Genomic DNA, 24,069 nt, shown 5'->3' with positions numbered 1-24,069 from the left:
GCGGCCCGATTCTCCAGCCTCACCGCCCTCCTCTCTCGCCCTCCAGCCAGCTGCACCGAAATACTTGCAGCTGCTCAACACAAGTGACGTTACAAGACTTTGTACTTTGCCCGCAGTCTTTCCCGTGGCCTGATGGTCTACCCACCTCTCCCCCAGCCTCCCCCACCTTTACCTTTGCTCCTCATCTGTCTTCCACCTGGCAGAGCCCTGTTCATCCTCAAAGCCGCCAGTGCCCCTGCGAGGCCTGCCCTGAGCCCCAGCTCCTTCCCATGCCCCAGCACCCCTCCTCCGAATAGGTCCTGTCCCCCAAACACACATCTCTCGTCATGTCTGTCGCTCAGAGTTGTGATAATTCCTTGTAGCTTGTCCGGCCTCCTTCCCAGTCTCTGGACCTCCCTATGGGACTGGGGTGGCACACTGACTGAGAGCTGTTGCACCTGTAGCTGGCTCTCTGCACCATCACCTCCCACCTTGAACAAGTCCTTTAAATGCTCCTGAACTTCCCCCACTGCTGATCTGCAAAATGAAGAGATGTGAGCTTCAGAAGGGGCACGTAGTGAAAGAACCTAATAAACAGTTAAGGGCTATGCACGTGATTTTGTTGCATTTTCTTCCTCCCGACTAGTGTTTACCTGCACTTGCCTGTGTGGAAATCATAAGATCAAAGGAATGTGGATGTGATCTTTTTTGTAGTTTCTGCACCTTGAGTCCAGGGGAAAGCTGGTGAAGGGTAAACCATTAATTCTGTCCCCTCCAGCAGCTCCTAGTCTTCTCAGAAGCCCTGGGTTAATGATTCCGAGGTTGTTTTCCTCACAGGGTCAGCTTGTATCTAATCTTTGGCATGGCATGTCCTTTCTTTCTTAAGAAAAACTTGACTCACCCTGGGGTCAGGAAACTTGTTTTGCCGGGGAACGCAGTGCGTGTGTGTAGGTCTCAGGCTGTCTCCCTGTCTCATCGGCGGCCCCTCCATCACCAAGAGCCCACCATCCCCCCGCAAACAGAAGAGACCTCTCCTCTCCCCGCTCCCCATGCTGAGATCTGTGGAAGTCACAGGCTGAAGGTCCAGTCAACAAGGAAGCTGTCACCTAACAAATAATCTCCCTCATATGAGCTTTAAGGATTTGGTGTTGGAACCCCAGGAAGAAAAAAGTCCCTGAAGCTTGTGTATGAAGAAACCCTTCTGAGTCTGGCATTCAAGAGTTTAATTAGCAGCTCAGAAGGACTGGATTGCAGAAAAAGGCAGCTCCATTCAGGAGTGGGCCCTGGAATTCCAGGCAGGAGCCTGTTTATGGCTGCAACGCAGGTCACGCCAGAGGCTAGAAGCTTGGGAGCCAGACACAGCTGTGGAGATAAGGCCAGCTGTGGGTTTGCTGAAGTTCAAACACTGATTCACAGTGTGTCCCCAGCCCCCACTTCTCAATCCAGTGAAACTGATGCTCCTTTCCGTGGTTTTGGGACACGGTGGTAAGAATGCTGTCTAAGGCTTGTTTGCTTGCCTCCTTCCCACACTTCAGACAGCACTTTGCATAAAAAAGTGGCTGGTAGATCACTGTTCTGCAAAGATCCTGTTGTGAGACTGGAGCAGGTTACCTTCTCCGAGCCTCGGTGTCCTCATCTGTAAAATAGGCATATTGTTCCTTCTTTTCCTAATAACCAGAGTTCTTGTAATTTACTTTAAATAAATGCAATGTGAAGAGACCAGGTATTTCAGACAGGTCACTTTTGTGCATATATAAAAGTGAAAACATGAGGGAAAGGCATTGGCAATAATTTCACAACTGCCACAGCAATTGCAGGACCATCCGACTTCAGAGATAGTACAATGTGAAAAACACACCTGTGTGCCCACTGTCTTGCTTAAGACAGAACAGTTCCCAGCAACACTGACAGCCTTGGACCCACCTCCTTGATCTAGCCTGTCCACCCTAGAGAAAACTCTCCTGAATTTTGCGTTTACTAGTCCCTCACTTTTGGTACAGTTTTATGAAACCTACCCCCTATGCAATACATTGATCTTATTTCTGAATGGTTCTGTAAGTAGATTACATCCCATTCTTTGATGTCTTTAAAAATCATGAGAAGTTGATCTGTGATAATGTGTATAGCTCCATTTCTCACTATTGAATATCCCACTCTTCCTATCCTACTGTATTAATCCTGTTGATGGAAATTTGGGCTGTTTCCAGTGTTTTGCTATTAAATTCCTTTGCAATGAACATGCTCATAGTTGTTTCTTCAAACACGTGTGTTTCTCCTGGGTATATACCTGGGAGGGGAATGGCTAAGTCTAAATGAGAGTGCTTGCTGTTCTGTCTGCCAACAAACACTGCTGCACCTTATTCTGTCCACTGAACAGCCAGAGGGGATGGGAGTTCTGTTCTCAGTTTGTTTACAGACCTGCAGGGGTAATAAACATTTATAGAAAGGATAGGGAGATGGTGAAGGAGAGTTCCCCAGGCTACAGTCAGACTTTCAGCCTCGGCCCTGAGCAGCAAAGCCAGAAAGGAGTGGAGGCCGGATGGGGGCACCGCTGTTGGCACTGGGCATGTGTGTGAGGTGGGGCTGCCCTCGACTGGATCAGTCTCAGGCTGAGGCTCAGCTGACATCACAGAATCCACTGTGACGTCATGGCCGGGCTTCGGGACCTGGAAATGCAGAGAGAACGCTGCAGGCCATTCTCAGGTTGTCTGGTTCTTTTATTTAAACTGCAGTGAGGAAGCTGGCATATGCTCACCAGGGATATTTCCCTGAGCCCTGGTCCCCTTTGCAGCTTCCAGCTCTAGGTCCTTTTGATGAGCTGCAATGTCTCTGTGGCCTCGGATGTCACACTCCCAGCGATTTCCAGCCCCTGGCCACTCTCTGCCATCTCCATGATGGCCTCCATTCTTTTCGTTTCCACCGCCTCCGCCAAGATGTCCACATCTTTATCGTGTGACACGGCCACTGTCTTTGTAGTGAGATTGGCTCGGACATTCCTTAAGAAAGAGCTGATCCTGCTGAGTCTCTTGGTGGTGGAAAGTGGACTCCCGGTAGACAAGCTCCTGGCCGATTTGTGCGAGGTCCTGGACTCCTTGGTGATGGGAGCGTGGCTGATGCCTTTGTGCACAGTGCCCCGCTTGCTGTCCCCTGGGCTGCTGTGGCCTTTCTCCTTTTTGTCATCCCTTGTGGCTCTCCGGCCGCCTGAGGACCGGCCAGCTGTCTTCCGGATCGTCTTGTCCCCCACTGTCTTGTGGCGGCCTTCAGCTGACCCGCGGGGACGCGAGCCCCTGAGACCGCGCTCCTTCTCCCGGTGTTCCCTCCTCTCCCTTCGTCCCCTGTGGGCCTGGGACACTCTCCGGGGCCTGTCTTCCTGTTCACTCTCTTGGTCTTCCTGTGGCAAGGCTGAGATGAGGGTCCCCTCGTCCTCCTGATCGGCTTTTCCTTTGGCGGTCTTCCCGGTGGCCTCCACTTCAACCATAGTCATGCTGGCTTCGGGGGAGAGGCTGGTGGACGTGCTGGAAGAGTACTGCAAGTTTTTGGCAGCATGTGCCAAGGCCATTTTCCTGGTCCTTAGGGAGGTTTTGGCAGCGCCTGCCACGGCTATGTTGCTTTTGCTTCCTCCTGGGCCCTTGGAAACCGTGACTTCAATGGCCATGCTCCGCTCTTCAGAGGCATGGGACTTGGTCACATTCAGATCACCCTCTGTGGCATCTGCTGTGCCCACCAGCGTCATTGCCCCTGCTGCTGACTCTTCGTCAAGCTCCCTGGGTTTGGTGTTTGCCTTGGCCCCGTCGGGCACAGGATCGGGATTGTAGAAGTCCAGCTGGAGGCCCTCCCCGCCGGCAAAAGCTGCAGAGGTGGCCCCGGCCACCTCAGAGCCTGCGTGGAGGCTCCTGACACTTACCTGGTCCTGATCGCCCCGGCCTTGGAAATCCATGGCCGTCGGGCTCCTCCTGTCCTCCTCGAACATGGGTATGCAGATCATGTCCCCGGCTGGAATGGCGTAGGTGCTGCTCTGACTGTCCACCGGCGGCCGCAAGAGGTAGATGAGCTTCTCCCAGTAGGCGAACAGGTCTTCCCGCGAGTCCAGCGGAGGGCACAGATGCAGGTAGCAGGAGCGACCGGTGGCGAACTTCAGCCGCAGCTGTTGTTTCTCGCGGTCGTGAATGGAGATCCTCACGAACTTCAAGGGAAGGAGCCTGGTGAGTTCTAAGGCCTTTGCAGCCTTGCGGCTCTTGGCCTTCGTGGTCTGGCCGCGCCCCGCATGGTCGTCGCAGCCGGCAGCTGGCCGGGCCAGCAGCATGACATCTGGGAGGGGGAGGAGGGGGCTGGTGGACGCGATGCCCACGGTCACCATGCGGACGCGGTTGTGCACGTCAATCACTTCTCCCCTCTTGGTGATCTGGATGAAGTCGCTCTCAAAGATCGGAGCATACTTGAATATGTCATACTCACCCTTGTGCAGTTGCCGCTGCAGTTTGCCCATGGTGGTGTTGAACAGGCCCGCTCCGGCGCCACTCTGGGCCGTGTGATACGGTAGCAGATTCTCCCGGCTCATGGCTGGCTGTGATCACGACAAGCCAGGCGGACCCCTGGGTCTTCCTTTCCTTGGCCTCCTTGGTAGAAGAGGGAGCCGCGGTCTCCTGTGTCACACAGGCAGCTCCACGGCACGTCCCCCAACCCCACCACACCCCACAGAGCCTCCCAGAGGCAGGGGTGGGGGTAAGGGTGCGGGTGATCACCGTGAGGATGCTGCAGGGCGCCTGGACCCCAGGCTGTCTCTTCAAGGGTGTTGCAGAGGTATGGTAGGCTCCCCCTCAGCCTCACCTCGCTTCTACTTCTGGCTTTTTGTCTCTGCGAGAGGCTGTGAAACTGCAGTCCTAGTGAAAGAAGTGACCACTCTCTCAACCTAAACCCCCTGTGCAGCCATATTTATCCTTGCTGCCCTTTATGACCTGTCACATATGCCTTTGTCCCATCCCCCAGCCACCCCCTCCAGGCAGGGCCACCCCATTGCCCCGCACAGAGGACAGGTCCACCCTGCCAGGGACTCAGGCAGGTACCAAAATAAAAATGTCTACAAATGGGAAAGTTTTGTCTGGTTCTCTTTTACCCTCCCCCAAATTCAGCAACTGGATGGAGCCTATAGGAATGTCACAGGATGGGATGCATTTGAGCCATTCGACCTCATGGTTTAATTGTATCGAACAATGTAGAATTGGCAGTCTCAGTCCTTAGTCTGTCCATTTATAAAATCTCAGTAAATGTTGATGGTGATTTTAACAATAACATTAACAATTGCTTCTCCAAACCCATGCAGTGTTCTTCACGTCTGCTCGTAATAGTCCACTGAGTTTGGTACTGTTGCTCCTGTTCCCAGTTCACAGGTGAAGAAACTGATATGCCATCTCTTAGATCTGCTGCTAGCAGAGGCAGTATTTGAATGCAGGTCTACCTGATTCTGAACGTTGTTTAGAATCTTTGTTCTGAATGCTACAGTACTTAGCCTCACAAAGAATGCTTGGGCCTGCCAAATGTATTCACACTAGACTGATTTAACTACCTTTACGAGAAGACCTGTTTTTAGAGTTTGCATAATTCTGTGTGTACATATATTATGGAGAGAACCCAAGGCAGCACATGGGCTGGTTTGGGGATTGAATTATCTGAGAGATCCTCCCCACTTTCAGTTTAGTCACTCAGTCGTATCCGACTCTTTGTGACCCCATGGACTGCAGCAAGTCAGGCTTCCCTGTCCATCACCAACTCCCAGAGCTAACTCAAACTCATGCCCATAGAGTCAATGATGCCATCCAACCATCTCACCCTCTGTCGTCCCCTTCTCCTCCCGCCTTCAATCTTTCCCAGCATCAGGGTCTTTTCCAGTGAGTCAGTTCTTCACATCAGGCGACCAAAGTATTGGGTTTTCTGCTTCAGCATCAGTCCTTCCAATGAATATTCAGGACTGATTTCCTTGAGGATTGACCAGTTTGATCTCCTTGAAGTCCAAGCGACTCTCAAGAGTCTTTTCCAACACCACAGTTCAAAAGCATCAATTCTTCGGTGCTCAGCTTTCTTTGTAGTCCAACTCTCACATCTATACATGACCACTGGAAAAACCATAGCTTTGACTAGATGAACATTTGTTGGCAAAGTAATGTCTCTGCTTTTTAACATACTGTCTAGCTTGGTCATATCTTTTCTTCTAAGGAGCAAGTGTCTTTTAATTTCATGGCTGCAGTCCCCCTCTACAGTGATTTTGGAGCCCCCCAAAATAAAGTCTGACACTGTTTCCATGGTTTCCCCATCTATTTGCCATGAAGTGATAGGACTGGATGCCATGACCTTAGTTTTTTGAATGTTGAGTTTTAAGCCAGCTTTTTTACTCTCCGCTTTCACCCTCATCAAGAGGCTCTTGAGTTCCTCTTTACTGTCTGCTATTAGAATGTATCCTTTGTATATCTGAGGTGATTGATATTTCTCCCGGCAATCTTGATTCCAGTCTGTGCTTCATCCAGCCTGGAATTTCTCATGATGTACTCTGCATATAAGTCAATAAGCAGGGTGACAATATACAGCCTTGACGTACTCCTTTTCCAATTTGGAACCAGTCTGTTGTTCTATGTCTAGTTCTAACTGTTGCTTCTTGATGTGCATACAGATTTCTCAGGAGGCAGGTATTGTGGTCTGGTATTCCCATCTCTTGAAAAATTTTCCACAGTTTGTTGTGATCTACACAGTTAAGGGTTTTGGCATAATCAATAAAGCAGATGTTTTTCTGGAATTTTCTTGCTTTTTCGATGATCCAACGGATGTTGGCAATTTGATCTTTGGTTCCTCTGCCTTTTCTAAATCCAGCTTGAACATCAGGAAGTTCACGGTTCACGTAATGTTGAAGCCTGGCTTAGAGAATTTTGAGCATTACTTTGCTAGCGTGTGAGATGAGTGCCATTGTGCAGGAATTTGAACATTCTTTGGCATTGCCCTTCTTCTTTATGCTTGTGCAAACAGCCCCTGCGTGGAAACCTACCTCTTTGCACACGTCCTCCCATGGTGAGTTGGGGGATGGGTAGCCTGAAATGTAAGCTCCAGTTCCAAGAGTCTGCTAGGCGCCCTCCTGGAGGGTAATATCTCTCTACTGGGCAGAAATTGTTTGAAAGCCTTGACACCTACAGGGAACACGTACTGTTAGACACCCTGCCTCACTGCCTCCAAGAGTCTGCTAGGCGCCCTCCTGGAGGGTAATATCTCTCTACTGGGCAGAAATTGTTTGGAAGCCTTGACACCTACAGAGAACACGTACTGTTAGACACCCTGCCTCACTGCCACTCTCACAGAGCTAATCACAGAATAAGTGATTTCTAAATTGTGACTTGAAAGTTCTGAGAAAGGTTCCTGCTCCCAACTCTCTTATCCAAAGTTTGATGCAATGCCTGAACTCCCACCTTAGGGAGTCATACCTTGAGGATAAGGGCTATCTTTCCATTAAAATACACACAGATGCCCATCAACAGATGATTGGATAAACAAAATATCTATGCCATGAAATACTATTCAGCCAAAGAAAGGAATGAAGTGCTGATACATCTTATGACACGGATGAACCTTGAAAACATGCTCAGTGAAAGAGATCACGTATTATAATGATTCTATTTCTGTGACCTATCCAGGAGAGACAAATCCATAGAGACAGATATTAGGTCAGTGGTTCCCTAGGGCTGGAAAGAGGGGAGAATGTGAAGTATTGGATTTTTTGGGGGGGGTGTTGAAAAGTACTAGAACTTGATAGTGGTGATGGTTACACGGTACTGTGAATGCCCCTGAACTGTACAGTTTAAAATTACGGTTGTGAATTTCATGTGTATTTTACCACATACACACACACACTTCTGCTCAGAAGCTTTATAGTTAAAAAAACATAGTTTTCAGCTTTAGAAAGGTCACCTGTCTGACCTTGGGCACACTACTTAGCTCTCCACTTCCTCATCTGTAAAATGGGGATAATAGTTGCTGTGGGGATTTAATGAGATAATGTAAAGAATTGAGTAGCATTTCTTAGTAAATGTCAGCTATTATTAACGTCAGTCTCAGCTGGCCCTTTAAGCCTCGGTGTGAATTCCTTCCTGACAGCAGTTTTCAGTAAGACAGAGAAGCTTCTGTGGTTAGAGGCATGGTGAGAACTGAGAAGGATCCTCACTGGGCAAACTTGGCCTCCTCAGAGGTTATTCCTCAGGCAAATCCATGAAAACACTACTCCACTGAGAAACTGCTTGAACCCCACCGAAGACCATGGGATGCAGAAGACAGCAAAAGCTTACTGTGGGTTTGGATTTCAGGTTTATTCAAAGCCCATGGGAGAAATTAGGATAAAGATGGAAAATAGTTAGCCTTTTAGCTTCTGGCAGAGAGTGGAAGCTTTGATACCAGAAACCCTGTCCTGGGCCAGACCCTTTATGGCTCTTATACGCAGAACAAGTGTCAGGCCAGATCTCAGGGAAAGACATGGGGACAGGATGAGGGCAGGAGAGAGGGGGCAGGGTGGGCTCTCCATGCCTGGCCAGTGTGCCACTACCACCCCTGCAGGTGATGGCCCGAGGAAAAGACCTTGTCAACCAGGCGTCTGACTCCAGCAGAGGTCCCATCCAAGTTTATCCTCTCAGAACCCTCACCTCCCCTTGCTGCTGAGTGTGAAACAAGATGAACTAAGCAACTTGATGGTAAATACATATTAACCCTTTTTTTTTTTAAGTGGAAACATATACTTGGTGACAAGTATATGTTTGTTCAAGTTCATTTGTTCAAAGAACTTACAGTTCCACTGATGATTTACAGTGTGTTTCTCAGATCACTTTTTCTTGCAGCAGCCACCTCCCCCTTCCTTCCGCTCTAATTCACTGCTGTCCGTGGCAGCTTTAAAACTGTCTTGAGTTTCCTAACGGCTGATTGGTGGCACAAGCAGAAGGTTAATGTGAGGAAATTCGTCCCCCTCCACCAAGATAAAGGAAACAGATTATGTCCTGAAAGAAGCGGCGAATGGTACTTGCACCAGATGCTCTGCACGGATTAGGAGTTGCCCCTGAGATGCAGTTAAAACAGCAAAATTGTGTCTCAGGTGATAGTTTAAAGGAAACAAACATGAGTTCAAAGGAGCAGGCTCCATCCACATGAACACTCAACAAAGTCAGGATCACTGTAAAACGGCACTGATGACAGATGAGCCAACGTTTATTCCCAACCTGTGTCAGGTGTGTGCCCAGGGCAACAGCAAGGGACCGTGATTCTGTTGGAGACCTGAAGGAATCACACACTCCGGAGATTCCAGAAAATTAGGTGGACGACTTCCTCTGAATTATCACACCTATCCCGTCTGAAATTACACTCTCTCTTCCTCCCCACCATCCTTTTCCAAAATTTGAAATGCTTATCTGCAACACTGAGACACATATCTGGACATTACAAGAAATGTAATTTGAGTGAAGCCTTCATGAAGAGTTCTGCCACAGATTGTAAGGTTCAAGTTGAACAACAGGTATATATTTTAGGCTTTTGTATATTCAGAGAAACAGGAGGTTCAGGTATTCAGATTTTATATAAAATTTCTATCTTAGTACCAAAAGACTAAAGGATATACTTGCTGCTGTGTCCGAGTGTTTGTCAATGAGAGATTGAGCCTTAGAAACCAGAAATTGAGGAATAGGATTGAAAGTCAAAAAGCCCACCTAGTGGCACCCCAAAGAACAAAGAAGAACACTTGAAGAATAGTCAAATCACCCCCTACATCACCGTCTCCAAAGGGGAGAGGAGGACAATGGTTAGAGCTCAATGAACAACTGATTTAAAAGAACAGAGACCAGCACCACACTTCCGTTCACCAGGTCTTGGTTCCAATATTTATTATATTGACAAGTTAAGAATACTAGGATAAATAAGTAATATTTTCTCTTACAGAAAATTGTAATGATACTACTGAGTAGGATTAAACACTCTGAGGATTTCACAGAAATGTCAGAATTTAAACAGATAGTAGCCAGAGACCTCCTGGCCAGTGTGAGTAGACTTTCTCACAGCTGTAAATGCTCTGGGCCAGATTTCTACAAACATCTGCATGACAGAAACGATGCCATTAACATCTAATAATGCTAAAGCCTAGGCATCACCTGGCTTCAAATGCGTGTCCACTGAATGTGGTTTTCAATCGCAAGAACAGGAAAAATGGAATATTCTTTGGCTCTTCCAGCCTAGAAAAAAATTCCTGACCTAAGTCACTGAGCAGAGACTCCTAAGCCTTGGAAGCTGGACTCTTGTTTCTGCTTTCTTCCTGTGACTTTATAACTTGAGTTTGCAATAGAGGGCCCGCATTAGTGGAAGAGGTCTTCTCTGTTGGCACAAAACTGCACTCTGTGCTGCCCAGCCCAATTCTCTCCTCCCAGGGCTGGCAAGCCTTCTGGCCACCTGAACACTTGGCAAGACACTGCACGTGGCGACAGCCCCCCAAACTCTCAGAAACCAGGTCTGAGCTAAGTCACGAAAAAGTCACAGCAGTGTCGTGCAGCACAAACATCAGCAGAGCACAACGCCTAGTTTTGAAACGAACGCCTTGCACACAGCAACTCCTGTACAGAACAGCGTATTTGCTAGAAAGCACAACCCTGGCCAATGCACAACTTCACGAGATGCCATTCTCCATGTCCCCTACAAGTGACAGTGGCGGCAGCAGCGGAGGAGGTGGCCCCGCCCCACCCACCCAAGGTTACAGACACTTCTGCATGGATCCTAATGGTGGGAGCCCCGAATTTTGCAGAATCCAGATGCGGGGGAGGCAGGACCCCAACTGGGGGTCATCTGGAGAATCCAAGGGTGGCCGGGATGTTAAGGCGTAAATCCTGGAGTGGAGGCATAAGATGCCCTTGCCCCGGTCCAAACTCCACTCTGGAGTGGAGTGGAATGGCCCGGCTGAGTCACGGAGGGCACTCCCACCTTGATGGTTCTTAGCTGCTGGGATTCAAGAGGTGCGTAGGAAGTCAGATCTCCAATGGCTTCAGGGTTTCAGATGTAAAAGGAGGATTCGATGAGGACTCCCCAGTTGCCCCATACCACGGCTGCTTAGCTCTGCAATGTTCCCTCCTTTATCTGTTGGATAAAAAGGTTCCTCTCATCTTCTGGAGTCCGCCCGTTCTGAGCCCGTACAATACATGTGGGCCGGTGCAGGTTGAGCATGTATATCAAATGCTGCTTCTCATTCTTGAGCTCCTCAATTTGCGCCTTCAACTCAGCATTCACACTCTCCAGCTTCTCCGACTCCTGGGGCACAAGCAACAGAGGTATCAGGAAAGGAGCCAAGGGAACTTCCCTCGTGGTCCAGTGGATAGGACTCTGCTTCCACTGCTGGGGCCTGGGTTCGATCCCTGGTTGGGGAACAAAAGTCCCACAAGCTGTCTGGTGCAGCCAAAAAAAAAAAAAACAGGAAAGGAACCAAGGTCCAGTGAGGAAGGGGTGGCCTGCTGGTGGCCCCTGGATGGCAGGGGCAATGGCTGGGATACATCGGGGCTCATCAAGTAGGGAATGGCCTGCAGGGGAATGCCACTGGCACACTGCTAGAAGCCCCATAAAGCCAGGAGAGCAGCGTTAGGTTTGAGAGAGTCCAGAGCATGGAGAAGCCTTTGAACTTAGAGCTCCTTCAGAGATATCCTTGAGTTTCCACTTAAGGTGGAGGCAGGTTGTGATCCTAATAGTAATGGAAGAGCAGTAGAACCAACAGCAGGGACCTCCTTTCTAAGAATCAACCCGTAGGCAGGTTGTCTGGACCTGAAAGGACCTTGGGGGCTGGAAAGAAATCCAGACTCAATGGTGTTTATAGTCTGGTTTCACCGAGAAGCTCATCTCCACAGAAAGAATGTACGTAGAAATAAACAAAATGTCTTAATTTTCATTGGTCTCCACGATGCAACCTGTGGAACCTGGGACCTGTGGAACCCAAGAGAAGACTCTGCCCTGACCTGTCCTCACTTGGGGAAGGGGACACAGCCGCTGCAAAGACTGCACTAGGGAGGGCCCCGCTCCACCTGCCCGGAGACGCCCCTCCCACGGGTGCTTCTCCCTCCTGGAAGGGGAGCCTTGTTGAACGCAGACTATCAGCTGCACCAAGGAGAAGGGCTGCAGAGTTAAGAACCAGGTAAGAATGCAAAGAAAGTGTGACCTCTGCCTGCGGGTCAAGGAGAGAACTTGTTTGAAGAGGTTAATTAAAGGCTTTTCACAGTGAGCTGGATGAAAGCTGGCAGCTTCCTTTACTCAGGAAAATGGGCGAGCGAAGCCCCTTGAACTGGACGGACAAATCCGACAGCCTGGAAGCTTCTGGACATGTATGGACTGACTGAGGATGAGTGTGGGCATCAGAGGATCTTGTCGTTTTTAATTCTACACCTGCATCTTATACATCCAGAGACATTTATCTTACTAACAGTTTTACTACTTCCTCGTTCTGCAACTGGCATTTCTGCCACCAGCTACAATGTCCTTCCTGGGAAAGCACTTTCAGGTGGAGTCTTTCAAACTCCTCTTCCTCACGGGACGTGAGGTCGGAGGGGGCCAGGTGTGAGCAACAGGAGGGCAAGGCAAACAGGCACTCACTTTCTGCAGGCACTCTGTCTTTTCCTTCTTCTTGTTTCGGCACTTGGCAGCTGCAATCTTATTTCTTTCCCGTCGCCTCTTTTTCCTTTCATCTTCTTCAGGGGCTACCTGTAAAATTCAAGAAGCACAAGCTTAAAGGGAGGCCAGAAATTCAACCCACCTCAAATACACTGCCTTTTATTTCCAGCTAAAACTGACAAACCAGGGCAGCCCTGAAGAGAAGCAAAGCTCCAGACTTTTGCGTGAAACCTTAACACAGGCGCACATACTCACGCATGCATGCACAAGCACACACTCACACTTAAGAATAACGGAAATCAAAGAATCGTTAAAACTATATTGGCAATACTAGTAAACTAAAATTTTACCTTTAAAAAGCATTTATTTGGATTTTAAAATAGGAGTTTGATACTCACAGTGATAACTACTGGTCATAACTGTAATCAACTAGAGCAAGAAACAGATTTTGTTCAGTAAGTATGACCTTTCCCCTAGAATGAGCTCAGGAGCATCACCTCGCCACCCATTCCCCCTGCCTCTTTGATTCATATTCTATCCATCTCCATCGTCACCCGGAGCATCATCACAGCACCTCCTTCCTAAATTCAGAGGAAGCCCACGCAACTCCTAGAGAACAGGAACCCAAGCCTATTCCTCAATCAAAGAGGCGTCATCAGCCCATGGCTTGGTGCCACCTGTGGGTGGAGAACTAGAACCATCCATTGACTCATCCAGCAAGGATGGACGCTATTGATCTCTCCCTCTGAGCCCCACCCTGAGTCAGCCCTGGGATCCTCGGAGAAGAAAATCCCATCCGGCTTTAGGATCTGGTCGTCCGTGGATGATCACTCTGACTTTGTCTGAGGACTGATGGGGAATCAGCAAAGTCCAGTTGCTGGACTGACTCAGAGACCGGAGTCCAGCTGGAGTGAACTCACAGTGGGCAGAGTGGGTGATGGTTTAGGCCACTAATGTCAGGCCTTGCCATGTCACTTGTCACTGCTCCAGACAGCTGGAAAGGGCATGGGAGCCCCACCTCAAATGGAAGAGATCCTGGACCACCATGGTCACCTCATATCTGACTCTGGGTTAGATGACGCTGACTTAGCTTAGACTGAGATGGAGGCTTCAGAACATAGGGAAACCAAGCCCAAGGGGGAAACACAATGAGAGGCACTTCTACCGTTTATGTCTTAGATCCCAGAACCACACAGGCAGACGGTGGGTTTAGACTAAACTGCCTTTGACTCTCAGCTTCACTGCCTATCAGGTGTGAGCCCTTGTGCAAGTTATTACGCTCTTCTGAGCTTCAGCTTCCCATTTGTAAAGTGGGATCAATCATCTTACCTACCTCACAGGGTTGTGATGAGGGTCAAATTAATGTCAATAAAGTCCCCTGCACAGGGTTTAGCTTATGGTCAGTGCTATGGAAGGCTTCAGTTATCATCAGTAACTTCATCATAGATGTCTTCATCAAGAAATCAGCAACTCTAGTTAGTATCTCCATTGCAACTAACTCTACAGATATTTTTGTAGAGGAAGGATTCAAAGTTTTCTCATAAGAGGAAGTACTTGAAAGTAGAGGAAATCTCAAGAGTCACACACTGTCAGACATGGAAAAGCCTTTCTAAGGGCCATTTAGTTCAACCCCCTCACTTTTTAAAAAGAATCTATTTATTAATGTATTTATTTTTGGCTGTGCTGGGTCTTTGTTTGTTGCAGTGTATAGGCTACTCTTGCTCCAGAGCAGGGGCTCCAGGCACATGGGATCCTCCCAGACCAGGGATCGAGCGCATGTCCCCTGCACTGGCAGGTGACTTCCTAACCACTAGACCACCAGGCAAGTCCCAATCCCCTCACTTTATGGACATGGAAGTAAGGCAAAGAGTGCAAGAGTATTGTGCTCAAGGAGGCCCAGGAGTCACCAGCTCATGGCGACCAGACTAGCAGGCTGCAAAACCGGATGTAAACCCAGGCGTGTGTCTCCTTATCCCACATCCTCTCTGGGTCACAGCTGCCTCATCACCCCAAGCTGCCTTCCCAGAGGGGTCCGGGACCTGGGGAGGAGACTCGCACTGCCCAGACACACAGGATGCCTACAGGGTTGTGAATTATAGTCACCACCAAGGAGACCAGAACACTCAATTAGACCAGTAGGTGCATCCTGTTCCATATAGAAAAGTCTACTTGTTAAACTGATCAAAGATCAGAAGATCACTGGATGAACACAGAAGCAGAGTGGATGAGTGGCTTTAAGGAACATTTCCATGAAGCAAGAGGCCTGCTTCTTCCTCAGAAGAGCCCTTCACACATCCTTCTGAAATGCTTTCCTTCTTTCCATGGGCCCCACTACTTCCAGGGCATCCTGTTATCTCAAGGTATTTTTCTAAATTAATTTTTGTTGGAGTATAACTGCTTCTGTTATTTCAAGATATTTAATTAGAAAAAAAATTTTTTTTAAATTTTTTCCTTGAGGGTCCCATGTTTCACCATACACTGTCCAGTGCTGGACTGGGCACCAGTGACCTCCTCTGAGGTTAATTAGGGTATAGCCAATGCCCCTAACGATGTCTTATGAATACAGCATCATATAGCATCATCCTGCCTACCAGTCACTGGATGCTAACTCTCAGCCAGGCCCTCTGCTAGACTCTTAATAAATGCCATCTTATTTAACCCCTCGGATCAGTTCTATGGAGGAGACATTATTACCCCCTCCACCTCCCTTTTTAGAATCATAAAAGATTCCCTCCCAACTTCCTTTTAAACTCAGTTCTTTTCTGGCTAGGTCCACTACCTCTTGCCCAAAGGCAGTGATCATGCCAGATAAGTGAGCCAGAAACATTCCCATCTTGCATCCAGGAGGGCAAGGCCAACAGAACAGTGGAGAACTCAGCTCTGAAGTCCGTGAGAGCGCCCCCCTCTCCCGCCACCAGCACTGCCAGCAACCACCTCCCAGACTTCTCAGCATGCCTATTACTCCAGGCATCTTATAAAAGGTTGCGAAGTGGAGAACCGCACAGGTGTCGGAGACAGAAGTGAACTTCGGTCAGAACCTGCACCAAGGCGGTGAGCACGGCTGGCAGGTCCTTGTTCCACAGTCTGGGTTCTCGTGGTGCTGAAAACCATCATCACACTCTGCTTCTTCAGAACAACTGGGCACAGAAGGTGATCTTGTACAGATCCATGGCTTTCCGTACCGTCCACACTCTGATGGCTTCCCACATTATCTCTAACCCTGACTCTCCTCTAAACTCCAGACCCAATATCCAACCGTGGCCCCCCTGCCTACAACATGCCTGGCACAGGCCAGCTGTGCAACAAGTAAGCGCAGGAAGAACGGGCACCCCTGGGAGAACCCACCTCGGCTCTGGTGACCGACATCTCGAGGGGCCTGCCGCTGACGGTGACCGAGTCCAGCGCCGAGGACATCCGGTGGCAGAGGTGCTTGTTCTGGATGGCGAACCTCAGCTCTTCCTTGACAAAGGGTGTCAGGTTAGCAAAATCCTCAAACACCAGTGACCCAGGAGGGGACAGGCAGGGGACGATGGCAGAGGCACTGACTTCCGAGGCAGAGACCTGGCCTGGGTGTTGAAGCATCATTTTGCTGAAAAGACACATGGAAACCCAAACTACTTCAGGGAACTGGGGGCTTGGGATCAAGTCCCCCCACCCTCACCCCCGCACCTGCGACCTCCAATACCCAAGTCCCGCCTCCCCACCTCCAGAGGAAGGTCCCATTAGCCCTCGGGCTTCTGCTCTGTTTTCATTTCACGCCATCCTGTCTTAAGTAAAACAGGTTTTTAAAAAACCCAGCTCAGTGATGTGGATAAAATGCCTGGTTGAAGTTCATAAAGGGTGGCATTTCAGGCTATTCTGAATTCACAGGAGCTATTAGTGTTGGCTGGTGTGCATATATGCAAATGTAGCCTCAAACAGTCCTGAAAGAGGAAGAGCATTAAAAAAAAAAATCAGAGAGACTCTATGTAACCCCATCTGCAGTCTTTTTTATAAAAAGAAACTCGGAGGGTATCTGAAATGAAGTAGAATCTACCTGTGAGTGGTAAGTAAAAGCAAGGAGTGGGGACCCTTGAGTTTAGGAAATCTATCTCTGAAGCCTCTCCCTTGGGAAGTCGGATCCGAGTCAGTGAGAGTGAGGACAGTCACGATCGCAGGTGTATTTCTTCACCCCAGTTTAAGAGGGACTGGGTGTGGGAATTCAGGTCACCCCTCAAGGTTAAGGTTGGTGAAGCAAAGACCTCAGAGTAAAGAAAAGTGAGGTGCGCAGAATGTGTATTTGTTTGAGGAAGTGTTCAGCCCTGTGATGGTTGGAGGGGCGTGGGCTGGGGGCACAGGGGGCTGGCACTGGATCTGGCATGAGGGAGCAGGTGTGAGACCTGATCTTGGCCTCCATGTGACAACTGTCTGGGAGCTCCCGCCGCACCAGCACAGAGTCCTGCTGGGGATCCTTCCAGAACCTGACCGTGGCTCTGGCTGCTCCCAGTGCCTGCCGACTGCCAACCGCTGGAGACCATCTGACCGAATACGTGAAACTGGTGAGAGGCGGTCCAATCAAATGGCCTCTGAGGTCCCATCTATCTCCATCATTCTACAGCCCAGGGAGCCCCAAGGGAAAAGGTGCAGGGAGGGGGCAGAAATAATAATGGTTCCACGGTTCCGGTTTGGAACAACCCTCCGTAAATCTCTCCCTGCCATATACTCCCTCCAGGAGTGGCCAAGCCCCTCATCCCTGCAGTCACTTCTCCTGGGGCGATGAATGTGGGAATTGTCAGGGTGGGCGGTCCCCCAGGAGTACCCCTCTCCATGTGGGAAGCTGCGGTCGTTAGCAACATCCCCACAGACGAGAAGCCCTTTGGCAAGCTGCTAACGTTTCACAAGAGCCTCCTTACGTGCGTTATCTCACTTCACCTTCATGAGAACCCACTTAGGTTCCAGTCCCACTGTAGAGACGAGGTGACTAACATTTAGACAAGCTAAATAATTTGGCCAAAGTCACAGAGCTAGTAGGCAGCACCATCAGGATTTAAAATGAAGTCTGACTCCAGAACTCTTGCCCCCACTTTACAGAATATAGAATATGATTCTCTATGTTGCAAAAGCAAACAAAAAGCCAGAGCACAGTTTTCTTGGGGGTTGGGAGCAGGTGTGGGCAGAGGGTGAGGGCCCTAGGGCTGAAGGGATGGACAAGGAGTCGAAGCAAAGAGCTATGGAAGGCTTGAACTCTGAGATGAACTGCTGAGCTTTCTCTGCCTGGGTGCACACTCGGGCTGCCCCCCGCATTCAGGGAGTATGTGTTAGGGCATCTTTTATCCACAAAATTCCCAGACTGGGGTCAGAACGTCAAGACTAGAGGCCCATTTCCTCCTCTGTCATCATTATACCTCCCAGAGCCTTCTCTCTCCTCTGTGAGAAAGAAGGCTAGTAACAATCACCCTATTTTCCCAGAGAATTGGGCAAGGCGTTGACGAAAGAATGCCTGAATATGCCCTGAAAAACATAATGCAACTAGGAAATATGTTATTACCAGGCCTCCCAGGGATCTTTCCAGCCCAGGGCTGGCTCTGAGGGGGTCCAGGTAGATGGGTGGCTGGTCACTCTCTCTGATCTCAAACACTTAATGAATAGAACACTCTGACCTCTACATCCCCCAGTGGATCCAAGATCCACTGGTGGAGGCAAGAATTCCAGGTCAACAAACACCACCATTGCTGACTATTCAAAGAAACCCAGGAAATGTATGAATTGACCTATTCTCTCCCCAAAGCCATATGTCATGAATCAGAACTGATGCTGTCCTATCAATTTAATCCCATAATCTTAGGAGGAGACTAATCTTGGGAGGAGACTTTTCTGGCAGGTACTAAACTTGAGAAGCCAGCTTTCCAAAGCCAGAAAGACTTAAGATCCTCCCAGGCATTTGTGTTTTCCCAACGTTTCCAACTGTATTAAAAACCCAATAGTTCAGGAATGGAATTCAGAGATACCACTGGGCTGGCCTTTGTCTGGAGGACTGCACGGCTCGCTTCTACACAGGCAGTTTGAATTCCACTGCAGTTGAGTGTAGTTCCATCTCACCTCCCAAGTTTATTAATGAGCTTTCAGGACTTGGCGTCTGCTGTTTGGGAGCAGTCCTGATGAAAGAAACTGAAGAATGCCAGTGGTATGCAATGTTTTTATGAAAAACATTGGGTGGGCTTACTTGAAGATGCAAACTGGTTGTGAAAATGTTTAAAAGCTTTTCAGAAAGTAAAGCAACGGTATCTGTAGAGATTGGGGCTTTTCCTGCACTCGGCTAATATTCAATTTCTTGAGATACTTTCTTTCAGTGTCCTATCTTTTTGCCTTTTCATACTGTTCATGGGGTTCTCAAGGCAAGAATATTGACGTGGTTTGCCATTCCCTTCTCCAGTGGACCACATTTTGTCATAACTCTCCACCATGACCTGTCCGTCTTGGGTGGCCCTGATCCTGGGAAAGATTGAAGGTGGGAGGAGAAGGGGACGACAGAGGATGAGATGGTTGGATGGCATCACCTACATGAGTTTGAGTAAACTCTGAGAGTTGGTGATGGACAGGGAAGCCTGGCGTGCTGCAGTCCCTGGGGTCACAAAGAGTCGGACACAATTGAGTGACTGACCTGAACTGAGATACTTTCTCGTTACTGTTGCCTCATTCTCTTAAAAGTGTGATAAGCCTAGACTCAAAGCTGTGTCCCTGAGAAGAAAAATGAAGGTAAAGCTTCAGTTTTTCAGGAGGTTGAGACCCTTGAATATCTCCGTTTGGAGAAAAACATATCAGAGGATTTTCTGAGCTGACTTTCTATATTGATCTTAAAATTGTCCAGACTTGTTACAAAGAACCTGCATTTGGCTTCTGCATCATTATCTCTAGTCAAAAATCACGTCATATCATCAGTAGTTTCATCATTTTCAAGAAAGTGAAACTTTACTCATCTATGTCTCTAACTGGAAATTCAGCTCCCAGATTTTATTTCCCAGTAGCTGCTACTACATTGAATTTTCACTTTTAATTTTCATCTTTTTCCACTAAGCACTACTTGTAAAACATACTGGGGAGCCAGTTCCTTCACTAATTTCCTATCTTGGTCTCTCTCCTAGCCCCCTGGAAGTAGGTACACAGACACTCCAGTTGTAGGTGGAAGACTAGGCGTCAGCACGGAGGTGATGCCTGCAGGCCTACCTACCACCACTCACACGTGAGCGCTCAGTGATATGCTTCCTGGACCTCAGTCACCTTTTCTGTAAAGACAAACCAGTACTGCCTGCCCCAGTCCCTTCACAGGGCTGTCAGGAAGATCAAACACGAAGGTGGATTTATACACATCCTGGGAAACCATTATTACTGTGATGTGCCACTTTCCCCCATTTCAGGGGGGTGGGGGTGAGGGCTCGTAATGTTCCTGTTAATGAAATTAGGTCCTATTCATCAGAAATTAACTGGAGCCCTCAAGAAACTCAACTCAGTCACAGCTTCTTTTGCACTCTGATTGACCTCAGGGCTCTTGACACATCAGATCAATTCCACCCCACTCTTTGCTGGCACCAGCTTGTCTCCACTGGTCTTAAGTACTTGAGAAATAGCCAGCTCTCACACATGAAGCCATTTCTGGTTTCTCTGGTGTCCTGGCTGCGTACTTCCTCCCCCCCAGGCTGAGTAACACTTGGAACCACTGACCCTGTCCCCTGCCCAGACCATCTGAAAAAAGAAGAAATCATGAGCTCTGTACAATGGGAGTCATTTAGGTCAGATCTTCATTTTGCAACTGAGTAAAATGGGGTCCAGAAAGGTAAAGTGACTTGCTCAAGGTCACCATAAAGCTGGTGAGTGGCCCGGCCCAGGTCAAGCTGTTGACCATACACCTGCTGTTCATTTTGCTCCATCCCCAAGAAGGCAAACGGAGAAGAGAGCCAATGGCCAGGTAGGTGAACAGTCAACAGTCCGAGGAGCCTATGCCCACCAGAGAGGAAGCTTTGATAGGATTAAGACAGGGAAGGAGTATGGGGGTCGGGGGAGAGAATAATGGAGGGAAAAGCCCAAGGGAGAGAGAGAATGGTGGGGTTAAGACAGGAAGGATCCAGAGGCTGCCACAGGTGCTGGGTGCTGTATTTTATTTACACTGTGTGCCTGGAGTGCTTCCTGCAGTGCTGTGGCTGAAACCATTCAGACAGTAACAACTGCAACCCACCCGGGTCTTCATTCAGATAATCCTTACAGCAACAGCCTACCTGTTGCAGTGTACTGCAAAACAAGGGGACACTCATACCAATTTCTCCTTCATTTAAACTGAAAGAGCGGGAGGCTCCCAAACAGATGTGACTGTCATCCATACTGAAATAGATGCATTCAGAGAGCACCCACATTTTCTAGTGCCCAGTTTATTTTTTTTTTCTGGCTCTATTAAAGGGTGAGCAACTCCTTCAAAGGAAAGGCAACATACTGTGATTTGGTAATTAGGGGAAAGAAAACGGTTAGGAGGAAAGGAAGTAATTTGATGAGATGAAGATGGGGTTGGCGGGGGGCAGAGAAGGAGAACCATCCAGTGGAAAGCACCTTGGGAAGGGAAGAGGTGTCCTGTACAGAAGTCCCCTTCCCCTCACTGCCTCAGAGGCCGGCCAGCGACATCCAAACCCCCTCATCCAAATCCCGTCCTAGGTCGCTTTTCTTTCAGTTAACACCACTCCAGAATCTGAAAACCTCTGTCCAGAAAGGACCGCAATGGTTATCCGGTCCAACCAGCACCTCGTGCTCGCAAACAGGCGGAGCGGCCAGGAACCTCTATATGTCCACACCTCCCTGCTGGGGATGCTGAGGCTCCAAGTCACTAAGAACAGTGCAAGTTTCAGGGTCCTGGCTGCCTGGATCACAGATCCCGTCTCTCAAAGATCTCAACTGGCTTCGCACTCTCGCTCCCCCCGCGCCCCCAACGGTGGGTCTCTCAGGATGAAAAGCAGAGAAATCCGCGAGCCGCCAGAGGAAGAGCCCAGAACTGGAGTCACAGGTACGAGAGAAAAGAAACTTGGGACAAGAAGTCTCCGGCACCTGTCCGCGGTGCTCTCTCTCCGCCTTCCGCCCCAGGGCAGCGACAGGAGCGCGCGCCACCTCTTAAAACTTATCCTAACTAACTTTCGCCGCCGGCTACCGGCGCGGTCCTGCCGCCCTGCGCTGCGCGGTGGGCAGGGCGACCCCCGGCGGCCGCGCCCGCGACCCCGGCTCGCCCACTCCTTCCCCATTCATTCCGTTCCGCCCCTGGGGCACCGCACCGCGAGCCCCGGCCTCCGCGCATCCCGGGAAAGCTGGGCTCGGGAGTAGCAAGTGCCCGCGCACCGAACCAGGGATGGAGCCGGCTGGCGAGCCCTATTGGCTCGGCCACTCTGAGCACCCACCGATCTGAGCACCTCGATCGCCCCCGGGGAGTACGGAAACGCGAGGGCGGCGAGGAGTTGTGCTCCGACGCCAGCGGACGACCTCTCAGCTGCCAGGAATGTTTCGCGCCCCAAGTCAAAAGAGAAAGTTCTTTGCGAGAAAGTTTCTAAAGCGCGGAAGAGCAGCGGTGGCTGGGAGAGAGATTCTGCCAGAGTTCTTTCGAAGCTGGAGGCTGTGGGGCAAGTGCCGGGGAGGGGTGGGGGGCGGGGGCAGGGGTCGGGGACTGGTTACTAGAGGAGCGCAAAAATAATCAAAGCAAGCCACCCTCGCCGCTCTCACCTCCTGTATTCACTCGGGGCGGCCAGGGTCCGGAGGGCGGGCAGAGTCAGGGTGGGGTCGGGCGGGCTGGCTGGCTGGCTGCGGGGTCGGCGGGCGAGCACACTGGAGCTCAGGACCGGCGCGCGGGCTCGCGGTTCCCTGGGGCGGCGGCGCAGGGCGAGCGCTGTGCAGTGCGCGCCTCTCTGCGTGCGGCTGTGGCTGGCAGCGCGTTGCATCACCCGTTTTATAGCCCTCCGGCTGGCGGCGCGCCAATGTACTCTGGGTTACCAATCCCAGGCTGACGTAATGCTATTAATAGCTTCCCCGGCGAACCAGCAGAACTAGGCTGGGCCCGAGGGCGGGAGGGGTGAGCGGGGGGCGGGGGGGAGGGGCCAACGAGGAGGAGGGGAGAAGGGGGACCGGTGATGCAAGCTCGGGGAGGAGCCGGCCGCGGCGAGTTCTCCTGGGACGCACGCACCCGCCCGCCCTCTCGCTCCATATCAGGACCTGAGCCGCCCGGGCTGGCCGCCAGATGTGCGTACTCCAGGCATGAGCCAATGGTGCCCAAGCCAGCGGCATGACTCCACCGCGCTGGCATCTCTCCCTCCGCTAGGTTGGGGGGGTTGCGGGGGGCGGTTGAGGTTGGAGAGGTGGGTCCTGGGCACTGCCCAGACTAGGTGAGACTGGGAAGCTGGAAACGACCTTTCTCTAAAATGCGTGGTCATTTTCTGGAGCTTCGAGAAAGTACCCCCCCCCTTCCGCTTCCCTGTCAAAACCCTCCTTTTCTGGTAGGGGACGGGGTACGAAGAGAAGTGTCATTTGCCCAGTGTGGGAGAAGAGCTCAAAGGCACCCTACGGTGAATCCACACCGTTACCCGCCGGGGCTGACCTCTGCGGCCGGGACCGTGAGAAGACTTGTCAGCGATCGGCGGGCACGGTGCGCCCACGCCCGGGGCTCGCGCACACCCCACATGGGCGCACACGCGGAACCGCCTCCCGGCGGCGTGGGAACCCGACGCTGAGGCCAGGGCGAGCGGCAGGGAGAGATTTTTTTTTTTTTAACAGCCACAAAGCGTTTGAAATTGACAGTGAAACGAACAAGCCCGTGAAAAGATAAGCGACCTGGAAAAATCAGAGTCAACTCAGAGAAGGGCTAAAAGTAAGGTTGAAGCCTTAGAGAGTAGGAGGAGAAGTAAAGAGAAGGTGCTTTGGTCTCCGCGGGCCGGGCCGGGCGGGTGTCGCCCGGCTTTCTGGCAATGTTGCGGGAAAACACACCTTCGGCTTTCGCGTGTTTTCCTGAGCCCAGAGAGGATCGCTCGGGGACCGGACCGCCCGGGCTGGAGATGCATTAACCGCATCGCAAATTAGGCCCCGTAGCAGAAATCCTTTTCTCCCTAAAGTTGTGGGGCGGGAAGGGCGGGATCTCGCGGCAGGGACTCGAGCCGAGTCTTCATCAGAACTGGATCTGATTCTTAAAAGCGAGCTTCCAGTTCTGATTCCCCAGAGTCCTTCTCAACTGCTCATGGACGAACGTGGGTGGACGCGAGTGTGGCCAGCTCTGTTTGGCACCTGAGGGAGAGGGAGACCCGCGCGCCCGTTGCGTTTCGGGGTACCTGCTTCCACCTGCCTTTAGAGAGAGAGAGACGGTCCAGGGCCCTAGTGTGGTAATTTGGGGTAGGAATTAGAAGGCTCTGGGAGCCCAGAGCTCTCGCACAGCCTCGCCCCACTCGGCTGTTAACA

The 24,069-nt window shown here is 50.4% G+C and overlaps 2 protein-coding genes across 2 annotated transcripts; both read right to left on the bottom strand.

Annotated features, from left to right (window-relative positions):
• Positions 1-302: 302 nt before the first annotated feature.
• Positions 303-9,700, bottom strand: GARIN4 (golgi associated RAB2 interactor family member 4). The gene has a single exon (XM_088845256.1). It carries the CDS (start codon positions 4,535-4,537, stop codon positions 2,780-2,782), a length of 1,758 nt encoding a protein of 585 aa, XP_088701382.1. The 5' UTR covers positions 4,538-9,700; the 3' UTR covers positions 303-2,779.
• A 141-nt stretch (positions 9,701-9,841) lies between these two features.
• On the bottom strand, positions 9,842-22,580 carry ATF3 (activating transcription factor 3). The gene is made up of 4 exons (XM_055419049.2): positions 22,351-22,580; positions 15,970-16,213; positions 12,607-12,714; positions 9,842-11,280 (listed from the first exon to the last, which is right to left on the bottom strand). The coding sequence occupies exons 1-4, from the start codon at positions 22,563-22,565 to the stop codon at positions 11,083-11,085; spliced, it is 765 nt and encodes a 254-aa protein (XP_055275024.1). The 5' UTR covers positions 22,566-22,580; the 3' UTR covers positions 9,842-11,082.
• Positions 22,581-24,069: the final 1,489 nt, after the last annotated feature.

This window comes from Moschus berezovskii, chromosome 17 (assembly GCF_049115385.1).
Source record: "Moschus berezovskii isolate FMDL1 chromosome 17, NW_MosBer_1.0, whole genome shotgun sequence".
Classification (NCBI taxonomy): domain Eukaryota; kingdom Metazoa; phylum Chordata; class Mammalia; order Artiodactyla; family Moschidae; genus Moschus; species Moschus berezovskii.
Note: the sequence above shows the minus strand (reverse complement) of the source record. Positions and strands in the feature narration are given on the sequence as shown.

Excerpts from the sequence above, each read along its gene's own strand:
- GARIN4 (XM_088845256.1), bottom strand. The coding sequence starts at position 4,537 with ATGAGCCGGGAGAATCTGCTACCGTATCACACGGCCCAGAGTGGCGCC.
- ATF3 (XM_055419049.2), bottom strand. The coding sequence starts at position 22,565 with ATGCAACGCGCTGCCAGCCACAGCCGCACGCAGAGAGGCGCGCACTGC. Across the intron at positions 16,214-22,350 it reads GCCCCGAGTGAATACAGGAG|CAAAATGATGCTTCAACACC; the intron begins GTGAGAGCGGCG and ends GTGTCTTTTCAG. Across the intron at positions 12,715-15,969 it reads TGTCGGTCACCAGAGCCGAG|GTAGCCCCTGAAGAAGATGA; the intron begins GTGGGTTCTCCC and ends TGAATTTTACAG.